Consider the following 13,994-nt stretch of genomic DNA (forward strand, 5'->3'; position numbering starts at 1 on the left):
GGGATTATGAAAAGCTCCCAACATGCTCTGCAGCGTGGGTCCGCTGCGAAGCTGCGGCGGGGAAGCGCTGCGGTGGTGGCGGAGCCTGGGGCGGTCATCACAGCAGTCCTCAAACAACACTGCGCCTCATGAGGGGAGGGAGAGGGTTTAACCCTGTGGGATGCAGAGCACGAAAGGGGGGAAACGGTGGACAGATGGGGGAGGAGAGGAAGAGATAGAACAACACAGAGGGGCAAGAAGGGAAACCAGGGCCCCGTGTGGGTATTAGTTGGACGGAGAGCTGGATTGAACGGATGTGTGAGAGAGAGGCTTCAAAAGAGGGGAGTATGGATAGTCAGGACTGAGGGGAAATCTGTCAGATGAGTGAATGAGTGTGTGTAAATGTGTATGTCCCTGTTTGTGTGCACAGTTTATGTGTGTGCGTGCTGGAGGTGATGGCTTTGTAATGAAAACAGCAGGCAGCCAGCGGTCGAGGGTCCCTCTTGGTGGCTGACTGATGTCAGTCACCAGTGGACAATAGCCTCCCTTTGGGACGGCTGCTCGGTTGAGGATGAATCTTTATTGTGAGTGTGTTTACGTGTGTCTGTGTGTGTGTGTGTTTGTGTGTGTGTGTGTGTGTGTGTGCATGTGTGTGTGTGTCACTTCACATTTACTGGATTGAACATATTTACGCATATGTTATCCAGGATGAAACAACTGACAATTATTGCCAAAGCACTATCCTGTGTTTGCATTGAAATGGAGGAAACTGGAAGTGAATTACATGTTTTTATATTAATCACACTGTGGCTTCATTCAAGCTCAAGGTTAGGCACATAGTGATTATGGCTAAGGTTAGGGCAAGTCTACAGGGAATAAGTAGTAGTAAGTCAATGTAAAGCGCCAAATCATAAAAACAAGAGTGTGTGTGTGTGTGTGTGTGTGTGTGTGTGTGTTGTTAGTATCTGCATTTACAAGCACGGGTACATTTGTATGAAAATGTTTTTGTGTCAGCATAATCGTTCTTGAAATCCGTGCGTGATCCTCGTGTGGAATTGCTTTGTAGGAGTGTGTGAGCGTGTGCGCCTGTTTGTGTGTGAGAGGGGTAAGAGGCCCTGCTTGTCTCAGGGGAGCGGAGTGATATGGTGTCATGCTCTGGAGACCCACAGACAAATTAATTCACTTATTGACACCGCTGACACGTCTCAGTGACTTTGTAAAATGAACAATTGATCAGGCTTCCTCTCTCTCTCTCTCTCTCTGCTCTCTCTCTCTTTGCCTCTCTCTTTCTCTCTCACACTCTATTTTCCCGACCTCTCTTTCCCCTTCTCTCTCTCCTTCTCTGCTATTCCCCACTCTGACCATTCTCTCCAACTCCTTCTTCTGTAGGTTTCCTCCTCTCCCTTCCTTTTCCGCCTTTTTCTCTCCTACTTGTATCAAGCTCTGCCTTTCCTTTGGCTGGCCAATTGACAGGCGTGGCACGTATGATAATTAATATAATTACGCGCAAGCTGGTCATTAGCAGTAGAGGCGACTGATATAATCAAGATGTCGGTTTGTCTGCATATGAGTTTCTGTGTGTATATGGATGTGTAAAGATAGCAAACCCAGTGTGTGTGTGTGTGTGTGTGTGTGTGTGTGTGTGTGTGTGTGTGTGTGTGTGGTGCCAGAGAGAAGGAGAGGCTGTGAAAGCAGCAGTGAGTGAGCTTCTTTATCTGTGTGTCCATTGATTTAAAGCTGTTGTGCGAAAGCCTCATGAGGCCCAGAGTTGGAGTTCAGTGAGCGTTTGTCCGGTGCTTTTCGCTGGGCCTAAGGAGCAGCTACAACTATACAGAGGTCGAAGCTCATAGAAAATCAAAGCAGGCTCCACATCAAGGTTGTTTATTTTCCATTAATCATAATTCGGCCACAAAGCACAATGAATTGCTGCTGCTCTCGGGAGACTCACTTGTCAGGGCCTCGGCCTGTTTTTGTTTGGCTGCGGGCTGCCATTCGATACACAGCGCCACAGACGAAGGGTCCAGTCAGGGTGGGCAATACAGACACACACACATAACACACACACACACACACACACACACACACACACACACACACGCACACACACACACACACACACACATACCCACGTGCAGACTTTGTTCCTGTCTGTTTCTGTTTCTTACTCTTTGTACAGAGAGGAGCAAAGATCAGTGATTGGGTTTGTAGACACTATGTTTTATTAGTAGGTTAAGTTGTGCTGCCTCCCTTCCACGCTGCTCAGGTTCACCGGTTTTCTCCTCTACACCTGTCCTTGTTTTGGTCCTTCACTTATACAGTAGGGAAGAAAAACTTGGGGACAGTATGCAAGCTTTTGAAAAAAAGGGAAGATAAAGAAAGAAAAAAAGAAAGAAAAGAAGCACCTTATAGACCAAAGAGTTGGTTTCCCATTACCAGAAAATTGCTCATCCTGTTACATAGTGAAAATGCTAAATTTTGCATTATTGTTCTCATAAATAATTCCTAATCCTATTACCAAGTCTGGTATTAGTAAAATAGTAAAGCCAGGATGTAAAAAACAACTTTTACTTTATTAGTTGTGCATGATAGTGTGAATAAAATGTGTAAACGGGTGTGCATGTGCTTGCATGCACAAGTGCTGGTATGAAATCACTGTAGTGGGAAACCTCACAGTACATCTTGCACGGAGGGAGGCGGATCTGTAGTGGAAGCAGAAAGCCTACTCAGTGAACAGAACAGTATATAAAGATTGTGATTCACCATTCTAAATCACAGTGTTTACTTTTTTTTTCATCACAAAAGCAAGCTGCAGCCAGCAAGAATAAAAGAGGAGTAACAACAGGAGAAAGACATCAATATTGCAGATACCTAGTTTGTCTTGAGCAGAGAGGGGAAGAAAACCTGCCAAAAATGCGTGTGGGTGTGTATAGCCATCTAAAAGTGTCTCCTTTTCTTTCCAACTTTCCATCCATCTTCTAGTGCTGAGGGACACAGACTTTTAATAGCCTTTTATTGCTTTATTAGAGTGAGCCGGATTTACAGCCCGGGCCGTGCCTCTCTCTGTCAGTGGCTCTGAGGAGGGCTGCTCTGATCTATGTCGGCCCATGCTGCCTGTCTGGGTTTTAAACAACAAACTTGTAAAGAGGAAACCAGAGAATGGGCCGTGGTCAGAGACTTGTTGTGTTAGTGATCTAATGTTTATTATCCTGTTGGTGTCTGTGCTTTTTTCCCCTTCATAAAACAAGTAACAGCCTACATCTGCCCCCCCCCCCCCCCCCCCCCCCCGCTTTAGTAGGAGTGGTTGTTAAAAGACTTTAATGAGACTGTCTTGCAATGTGTTAATGTGACAGGTACTTTCAGCAAAACCGCACTATGAAACAAATACTCCTGTTCATCCTGTGTAAACTGTAGGAAGTGTGATCTTTGTGAACACAGCATGAGTCTGCCATTGTAAAGCAGCTGGAGAAGTGACTGGCCGCCTGCTTTGACAGATGAAACACACGTTGGGAGTCCCATCAGTTCTATACAGACAGATAGATAGATAGAAGAGGAGGGGAGGGAGTAGAGAATGGTAGAGAAAGAATGATAGAATAGACAAAGAAAAACACCAAAGTCCAGACACACAAAAACAAATGAATTTTGTAGCCTCTTGCACACACACACAGACACACACACACACACACATTTCGTGGTCACTGGATCCTAAGACGATGGCTTGTGCAGCAAGGTGGGATTTGGACTTAAGTGCAGGCCGATCAATTGAGCTGTAATGGTACCTTAGTGCCAAGGCCATTCTCTGAACTCTGCAGTCAATACCAGAGCCAGGTAATGGCCATGAATTCAGACTTTCACTCACAACTCTCTTTCCTCTCTTTCTACCCACCTGGACATTTCACCAAACAGAGGATCCTCCACTTAATTGCTTGTTGGTTTATTGGAGGAAACAATATAGTGGGGGGAGGTGTGACAGAACGGATGGATAGCAGTGAGCAGTTGCAATGTTTTTATATGTCCCTCAGATGGCTTCTGAACTTATGGCCTCACGTATATATGTGTATATATATAATCATATACTGTAAAATATTATAAATGTACAATTGCTGTGTACCTTACAAAGCTATAGGCACAGTGATACAGAATCCATACAGAATTGTAGCTACATATTTGTGCATGTGGTTTTAGAGAACATATTCATGGCGTGTACTTTATGTTATAAACAAAACTACCATATGTACTGTGTTTGAGAAGTATTAGTAAGTGAGTGGTAAGAAGTGTTAACATTATGTCATATGAGAAACAATGGCATTAACTTGTACATAAGTGACACTAGAACAGAGTAATTTATGTACAATTTCAACATATAGAGTGTGTACCAGAGTACATACATTTCACAGTTAACACACAGTCTGATTCCACAATGATGTGGAACTGTGAATTGTGTGTGTCTATCACTGTGTCTGACTGACATGCATTATGTCCAAGGTTCCTGCTTCACTGCCTCTGTGTAATGCCACAGTCAAAGGAAATCCCATGCACATTCTGACACAGCTTCACACGCCCACAAACTTGCCTGGTGACGTGTTGAAGGAAAATTGTTGGGATATGATTAGAACTTGTAGTCGGGGGGTTACCGACTTTATTTTAGCAAACAGAAAACAGCGGGAGTGGAGAAAGCAGAGGTACTCATCTGCACACTGATAAAGGGAGGCGAGGGGAGAAAGAAAGACAAATGCACACACATGTGCAGAGGCATGGATGCTGTAGAGAGCAACAGTGACAGGAATAAGTGAGAACAAACAGGAACCAGGAAAATATCAGGCTGATCATGAGGGGAAAGGGAAATATATGGAGCTCTGGCTTCTGAATACATACTGGTGTGTTAATTTAAGCTTGTGTGTGTCTCTGTTTGTGAGAGAGTGCGCTTATGTGTGGGCACACACCCGCTCTGTCTGCCTGGCGACCCAGAGGAAATGGCGAGGAGCAGCATGCTGTAATGGTTTAGAGTCAGAGGCAGACAAATATATAGAAGCAGAACATTACACACCCTAACTGAATGTTAATACTGTGCATATCGGCAGAAATCTGAAACGCTTCACATAAGATTCCACCGGGCTTTGTGCTTTCGGCCGTTTCATTTTCGATATCTTTCCGCCTTAGGGAGATGCACTTTGTTTTACACTGATATGCTTTTTGTCTGCTTTGTCTGTGTCTGGGCACAGAAAATCACCATACTCAGATATACTGGTGTGATGCTTCTGTGGTCTTCAATCTCACTGCCTTTCTATTTTCCACACATGCACACTGGAGTTCAACCAAAACCCATGTGACAAAAGCAATACTGTTTTTTGCTCCTCTATCTGGGATCTAGACATTTATTTAGCTTCATTTCATTTCATACTTCATGTAAATGAAAAAAACTGTTCTCAGACGGAAAGCAAAGGCTCCAAAACAGCATTATGTGCCTCATGGGAGATGAAATCTTTGCTCTAAACACGGACTAAAATTATTACTGGCAGCCATTTAGGGTAGGTGATCCTGTGAATCTATTTTATTGTAGAGAAAACTCCAGGAGACGACACTACCTCTGAATAAATAATATGTAAAAGGCGCAGACTGAACCACTAAGAACGAAAACATTAAATGTACAGCAAATTTTAAATTGGACTTTTACTTCCTGTTTTTATGTCATGAAGAATCATCGGCATTCACCACATGTCCCAGCTGATAGAAAATACCAGTGTTGAATATCTGAAAAGGAACTAAAAATGTAGTTTGCCTTAAATGAAGCACAAAGGGAAAATTTGATCCTAATGTGGACACAACATATGCTCAGTCATTTTCATGTTCATTTCATCCTGCTGTTATTTCTTCACCACAACATTGCCACTTGTGGTCTGTAGGTCGACTATAATAAAGTCACTGAAATGTCATTTAATGCATCATAGATTTCAAGACATGAGTTGTCAAATTACCGTGACACTGAGCAAAATATGAATCTTATTAATCTTAATCTTATAAGAAGAAATATGAAAAGGGGAAATATTGACCTGTGTATGAGCTAGAGAAAAGGTCAAGGGTCACCAGTGTCATCCTGGTGAGGATTGTGAATGAAATAGGGCCAAAAGTTGTTGAAAAATCTTTTGGATGGATCAACCAAATGACCAACATCTTCATACTGAGGTGGCTACAGTTTGATGACGAGACTATCGAGTTGAAAATTCCTGTTCTTATCATCAAGTCTGATCAAGTCTGGGAGATGCAATCACTCCAATGAGAGATAATGCATTCATTTAAGAAAGACAAACCAGAGATGTTCACAAAAGCCCAAGGTTGAAGACTGTTACGTACCGAACAGGTGACACTCACATTATCCTGTAATAATGCAGTTTGGATTCTTCGCAGGAGCTCAGTTCTACTGAACGGGAACTTCCTGTACTATCCTTGCAAATGATATAATCTCTGTGACTGAGAAACAGCAGCGTGTAAGTGACATCCACATCATGCAAAGAGTGTCTCACTGCTTTATTCTTGATGTTCGGCATGCATGCATGTTTCCTGATATGGCAGATAAGGTCACCCAGGTTGTATGTAGAAGTATCATTTTGCTGATGACGCGTGTGCATTTCTATGTTGCCGATTTGTGCAGCGCGTGCTGGCGGAAGATGTGCTGTTTGGATGCAGGGCACACAGATGTATTTGTGGCCGAGGTGGGTTTGTCTCATTGCATGTCAATGAGCCCCCGTGTCACTCCTCTGTGATTACTGCAAGAAATGACACAGATCAGCCCTTCAACCCTCAGAGACAGAGAGAGAAAGAGGAGGTGGAGAGGGTGATACAGAAAGAGGGATAATTTTAGAAAGAGCGGGACTTGATGTTCTCAGATAATCTTTAGCATGTTTGCGCACTGTTTGTTAACGTGAGTGTGTGTATGTGTGTCCTTTCTGCTGCCAAATCCAACAACTTCTCACAGCCGTGATGACCAGCTGATCCCCAAGCACACCTCTGCTTCCTTCAACATAACGCCCCCCGGGACACTCGTGCCTTTTTGGTTTATATGAAAATGTATGAAACTGTGTGTTAATCAGCATTAGCACAGATTGTTTTGTTTCTTTTTTTCTTATTTATTACTCTGTTGTAAGGCCACAATCTGTGTATATGTGTGACACCCAGTAGAGGTGACAGCCCCGCTGTGACTGATGGCATGTTCTGTCCCTGAAGTCCCGACTAGACTGAGCTGCATCTGGAGACCACACATACACACAAACAAACACACACACATGCACTATTGTGCTCTTTTAATGAGTGTATCAGAGAACAAAGCTGATAAAAATGCGTGCCATGGCCCAGCCTTTAAAAAGAGAATAAGAAATGGGCTACTGTGCTGCCATGCAGCATGCCTAATCACTCCACACACACACTCCACACACAGCACATTGCATACTTTCACATACTGTACTGAAATGAAACACACAAATGCAAAACACATGAAGACACTGACACAAATCACACAAAAGAAATAAACACACAAAATGCTAATCTAAAATACACAAATATATAAATACTGTACAGGGTGGCACTGATATTGTTTCTGCATTTGCATTCCACTTCCTCTGCAGAGGCTCATATTTAAGAGGCACTCACACATTCATCCCCTACTTTATGCAGTGCGTCTGCTAACATAATATATTATGCAGTATATGTTTAAACTGTTATTTCTCAATGTCGCCACTGCTCCTAGTATCATTGCCTTTCTCTCACTTTCTGCCCTCTCGTCATCTCGCCACCTCTTTTGTCCTGCTCATCATCCCATCTCTGTCTTCCTGAGCTGTGCCACTCCTTGATGTTGTGTTGAAAGATAATTTGTCTTTAGCTTAACCAATCATTCTCTCTGACTCCCGTTGCCTTTCCTAGTTTCTCACTTACGTAGAACTAATGTGCTTGTTCCTAAAGAAGCCTGAATCTGCTCTGTCTTTGACTGATTTGTGGCCTGTGCTGTTGGTTCATTCTCCACTAGGGGGCAGTGACACTACATCGATAGCTCAGAGGAGGCAGCAGAATTGGTTGGAGCTGACACCTTCCTAGGAAGTTTCTGAGCAAATCAGCAGACTGAGCTGCATATCAATGAGTCATGATGAATAATGAAGGTTTGAGGAGGGGAGAACATTTTGTTATTAATGTGAATCTGTTGTCTTTCATTTAGATTGCAGAGTTAGTCCCTTTGTAAAGAGAGGTGTGTTGACACACTCTTACAGCAGGATGGTAATTTACCCAGTGAATGTGCGAGTCAGTGTGTGTGTACGAGTGTGTAGCAGTGCACACGCTTCAGAAGCTGTCACTCAGCGGTAATTAGGGAGAGTGTCTCCTGCTGTCCTCTGACACTGTTTGAATTTACCTTGCAAACACTGTGCAAATGTACTGTATGTGTGTGTGTGTGTGTGTGTGTAAAGCACCAGCTTGTGTGTATGGCTTGTTTGATGTTTGATTGCTGCCGGTCAGTGTTTTAGCTCTGAAGTTATTCTGCAGGTTTTTCTTATGTACACCCATTTTGGAATCAATTTAAGTTTTTACTGTGCTAAGTACACCGTTTTAGTGTGTCCATCAGTGTATGTGTTTGTACACGATAGCATATGAGAAAGTGTGTGTGTGTGTGTGTGTGTGTGTGTGTGTGTGTGTGTGTGTGTGTGTGTGTGTGTGTGTGTGTGTGTGTGTGTGTGTGTGTGTGTGTGTGTGTGTGTGTGTGGGTGAGTAGCCATTGGAGGCCATTGAGGAACCCCAGGGCAGACTCACCTCTCTGACCCAATGTCTCTCTACCTCCTCTCTCCAGTGGCTTCTTCAGTTTGAGGTGAGGAAGAGGAAGGAGGCTGCGGACAGCTGAGGTTGAGTGAATGCAGCCATGGCCTGTACGCCCTGTCCATTGAGGAGCTACTCAGTGGAGGAGAAATCAAAGAGGACAGAGATGATCAACAGGTGAGATGACGTCCTGCACAGATGAACATGATAATTATTATATTATTTATTGTTTAGTCTATAAATTGTCAATGAAAAATCCCATCAAAAGTTCCTGGAGCTCAATTTGACATCCTCCAATGACTTGTTTTGTCCAATCAACAGTTTAAACTCAAAGAGATTGAAGTTATATGGATATAAGAGAAAATCTGAAAATATTCACCTTTGTGAACTGGGAACCTGCTTTTTTATTTTTGAAAAATACCTTCAGTGATTAATCCATTATCACAGCTCTCGTCCACTAATTTTCCAGTCGATTGACTAATTGATTAATCAGCTAGTTTTTTCATGAAAAAAAAAACATCCAAACAACAGTGGAGCTAAAATGCTTAATTGATCAAGAGAAAATTAATCAGCAACTATTTTGATAATTGATCATTTGAGTTATTTTTCCAGCAAAAAATCGTTCACTCATTTCAGCTGCTCAAATGTGAGACTTTGCTGCTTCTCTTTGCCATAAATGATTGTTAACAGAATATATTTTAGTTTTACACCGTTGGTTGGACAACACAAGCAATTCTAAGACCTCACTGTTGGGTCTGGGAAGTGTGATAGATGTTTTCACTATTTTTTGTTTCAAATACTTGTATAGTGAAGCTTGAGCATGATTCATACTACAGGTCGTCTAATGCACATAATGCTTCAATACTATTATACAGCGACAAATAAACAACAAAGGGAAGGGACAAGAGATAAAACAAGCAAAGGCAAACACAGACACAAAAGAAAAACAACAGTGATAGAAACAAACACACAAACAAAAAACTCCTTGGAGCACACAATGTTTTTCACTATGTTTTAACGTTTTATAGACAAAAACATTAATCGATTAATTATGCAGGATGATCAATAATGAAAATGATGATTAGCTTCAGCCCATAACCACATATTATTATTTCTAGGCTGAGCCTCATGTTTCTTTCATTGTAACCTGTCACGACTCATAAAATGAACTTTTTTGTAATTGTCTGCTGCCAGAAGAAAAGTTGGAAAATTGGAAGAGTTAATCCTAATTTAATACTAATAGGCATGAAAGGATGCTGGTAACGTAGTGGTACAGCTGGTGATACCCACTCTGCCTATTGTACGTGTTTCTGAGTTGGAAGACATTTTTCCTCAGTTCTATTCTGTTTCCCAGCTTGTCATTGTTTCTCCTGACCTTTGCTGGCTCACCTCTCATATTGTTCTGCTTGTTCGAAGAGCAATATTTTTGTTTGCTGTGCTATTCTGTATCCTGTCTTTTTTTTGTGTATGTGTGTGTGTGTGTTTGTCGGTTCTGACCTCTTCTCATGCCCCCCCCCCCCCCCTTTGCTCTCTCTTTGCCCCTCTCTCTTCCCTGTCCCTCTCTCTTAGGATGAAACTGTGGGGGAGGTCAGCTTGGCCTTTGCAGGTTGCCTTCCTCGTTGCCTTGGTGATGCTCTGCGTTGACCCGGTGTCCGCTGGCAACCGTAACCATCGGGGACCGACAGGTACACCAGGTCTTGCTCTGAACCCCCCCTTCCACCACCATGAGAGGTTAATTACACTGTCACAGCAGAGGTACAACACATGTTCTCTGAGCCTGTCACTGACGGAGCCATCCCCATCCTGGAGGAGGGGGCTGAGCGGGAACAATTTGCTCTGTCCCTCAGTATGACAGAATGTAATCTAGACAAGACCTCGTTTTGGGTTTGGATGCAAACATACCCCTGTTTGAGTGATCGAAAACCCAACAGATACAAATGGCACTTAAGCTGTCAGGAGCTGTCGACACAAATAGATCAGTGTAGGTGTGATCTGATCTATTCAGAGTGGTTGCAGACGTTCAGCAGTTCAGAGGTGGTGCTGTTGTCAAGCGGCCTGACTCTTCGTGGTTTGGGTTTTCTTTAAAACAGTATATATGTGTGCATGTAGGCCATGTAGGCTCATGACTTCTAATCCTCAGGCTCATAATTGCCAGTGCCTGCATTAATATGCAAGCCCTGCAGCCTAACCACCCCCACCTCCCCACCCCCTCACCCCTTAACCAAGGCACCACTATTTCCTAAGTAAATCCATAAAAAAAGAAGAAAAAAAGAAAACCATGCCAGCGCTGACTTAATTCAGGCCCATAAGCTAAATATATTCTCTATCTTTAATTTCCATAAGTCATAGAGACAGGCCTCCCCCCAACCAAAAGATGACCAATACAGTCTTATTAATAATTCATTGGGGCTGGCTACAGGGACAGTTGTGCTGAGTCACACAAGATCTTGTGCCGCGATTTGTTGGCGACAACCTCCCAAGTCACCTCTTCCTTGGACTTAATTATGACAATTTCCTTAATTATCTCTGGGTTTCTTTGCTCTCACAGCTCATGTTTTGCAAGGTGACCTTTACGTGCCACAGGAATGCTACCAGCACCCAGTCTATGCAAGTGAGTGATGGTATTAGTTTCCTTTTTGACGGAGAGGAGGCAGCCTGCTTACGGCAGGGACACTACTAATTGCAGGCCTTGTGTATTGTGAAGGTCAGCATGAGTACCCATCTCCTTCTTACTTCACTTCTGCTGTGAAACAAGATGACTCTCTCCTGAACCGACTGGTGCTTTTTATTAGGGGGTTTACTTTAATTAGTGGAAGTTTAAGACTTGTTGGCTGTGAATACCAGCAGACACATACGCAGCAGTTTGAGGCTGAAAAATAATTGGCTGCATGTTATGACTGTGAGATACGTTTTCTGCTTAAGTGCTGTTTTGTTGGCAGGTCAGTGAGGCATCTGTTTGATCCATGTTTCTGGTGATGTACCATTTGCTGCCACATGGTGGCTCTAGAGGTCAAAAAATGCTCCTCTAGATATATGTTTTTTTTTCTTAGTCTCATTTACTCAGTGTCATTCTCAAAGGCAATCTGTCACTTTACAGAAACTCACCTCAAAAACAAATCATTAATAGGGATAGGTGGAATGAATGTCAACTAACCACGTGCACATGATATAACTGACAGTTGTCACTTTAAATAAATGTGGGAAAAAAGTAGCATCTGCTTTCTTTTTTATTTTCCAGCAGTACTCTGATGGGTATAAAAGATAGAGCAAGAGTAGAATGAGCCACCAAATGTGCTCCTCACTCACAGTCATAGTGTCTCTGTAATCTCAGCACATGACCACCTGGCAGCTGCTGCATAAAGTGTCTGAAAACCAGTTTATGTCGATTTATGTTGCTTTTTATCTGACCTACAGATGGCAAGTACTAGATACATCCTAAATGATTAAAAAATTAAACTTAAAAAAAACCCATATGTATATACTTTTAAATTTTTATGGCCTGTATTGCCTGACATTGACTTGCATCACTTTTAAGAGTAGTAATAAATAACAGATAGCTATTTTAGAAAAGAAATAAAATCAGCAAATCATTGCAGGTTGTAGTAATGTCTTGCCCAAGACAGATCCCTGCAGGTCCACGTCTCTCTCACTCCTGAACATCCATGTAACAGCAGCTAAGAGCACAAACAAAATGCACCTATATGTTCACATCTTAACGCTAAAACATTCAGCCATCAGAGATGATCTGCTAATCTGTTCATTACTCTTACTGCCATTTTCACAGTTGGCCCTCTCACAAATAGAACAATGGTGCAAAGAAAATTATGAAACCTAATGCAAAACACGCGCATTAACACACCTGTCAGGTCTTTATTGCTATTCATTTAGTCCTGTGCTGGATTTCATAACAATTACAAGGAACAATTCACAAGCAGGTCACACAATGAATTGCAGTCCAGGAGCTGTCAAGGTAATGCAACACAAATAATTATGCACTCTAACTTATTGTGTTGTTCTTTATTGAAACATCATACTTACCTGCAGGTAAAACCACTGACTGTGTTCTTATAGCTCTGATTCTGAGAAGCCTTCTCAAGTATTTTGACAGTGAAATCACTGAAATTCTAATTTTCCCTTTTTCTTTTTCTTTTTTTCTTTTTTTGAATTTTTGATACCGTGGCCCTGAGAGCTCAACGCACTGCAACTTAAGAAAACACATGCAAACACACAAACGCGCTGCTGGTCACGCCGGTCACGAGTTGGACCTGAACCTGGGCACCGCACCTGCCTCAACATTGATCACAAAAGATATCTTACATTCAGAAAGATGCATTTCTTCATGAATTCATGGAGTGTTTGTGGGACGGCCTGTGTTCACCTTGGCTCATGTGAGGACCTGCATACTCAGCTATTTCTGCTTAAAATATAAGCAAGCTTCGCTGTAAACACATTTTACACTACATCTGTGTGTGTATGTACTGTTTGTGTGTCCCTGCACATGTTTAAGCAAGCATACCCTACTACAGTCAGTGGCTGCTTAGAAGATGCCTCCTTTTAAAAAAAAACAAAAAAAAAAAACAGCTCTGGCAAGGTCTCAGGGAAAAGGTTTTATTGGGAATAGATTTGTTGCACCTGAGCACTCAGCCGTACCAACAACCTGTTATGATAATTAGCATAAAGCTGGGTGAGGCCTGATGTGGGCCTGTTAAACACTGATAATGTCAGGAGGATTGATGGGCTGTGCTGGACCAGGGTAAGGAGGACATTGAGGAGAGTGGAGGAGGGGAAGGAAGGGCAGCTAGTTATCTAAGAGCTTAAAGAGGCCAGAATTTAAAAAGAGACACATTTAGGAGATTCAGCAACTAGGTGTAGTGTGTGGATATGTTGCTTTATACTGGAGAGGACTTGGGAATATGTTTGACATCATCATCCATGATCTTTGTACTCGTGAAGCCTTCCAGTTGGTTCCTACAGAGACGTACAGTATGTCCCCTCTGCATTGACTTTGCCGCCTCCGTCAGATTTGCTAGATATCTGGCCTTTCAAAGAAGTGGACATGCCTGTCAGATATTGACAGGGGAAAGACACGGCCTTTTGATAAATTGCACAGTGTTCCTGCTTGCCTGTGTCTGTCAGAATACATCAATCGCCCGGCTAACCCATCAGTTCAAGGTAGCTTGGTTTGTTGGCTGCCCAGCTACTGTTGCCACCCCCCACCACCCCCC

At 42.7% G+C, this 13,994-nt stretch overlaps 1 protein-coding gene across 1 annotated transcript in view; it reads left to right on the forward strand.

Moving 5' to 3' along the window:
* tafa4b (TAFA chemokine like family member 4b) overlaps positions 1-13,994 on the forward strand; it is a 38,520-nt gene that overhangs the window by 4,419 nt on the left and 20,107 nt on the right. The window contains exons 2-3 of the mRNA XM_023427869.2: positions 8,804-8,946; positions 10,339-10,454. Coding sequence (XP_023283637.1) covers positions 8,873-8,946; positions 10,339-10,454 — 190 coding nt within the window. The 5' untranslated portion in view covers positions 8,804-8,872. The remainder of the gene's footprint in view (positions 1-8,803; positions 8,947-10,338; positions 10,455-13,994) is intronic.

Source organism: Seriola lalandi, unplaced genomic scaffold (genome assembly GCF_002814215.2).
Source record: "Seriola lalandi dorsalis isolate HSWRI2012SDOR001 ecotype SW California unplaced genomic scaffold, Sedor1 jcf7180002054864, whole genome shotgun sequence".
NCBI classification, from domain to species: Eukaryota; Metazoa; Chordata; class Actinopteri; order Carangiformes; family Carangidae; genus Seriola; species Seriola lalandi.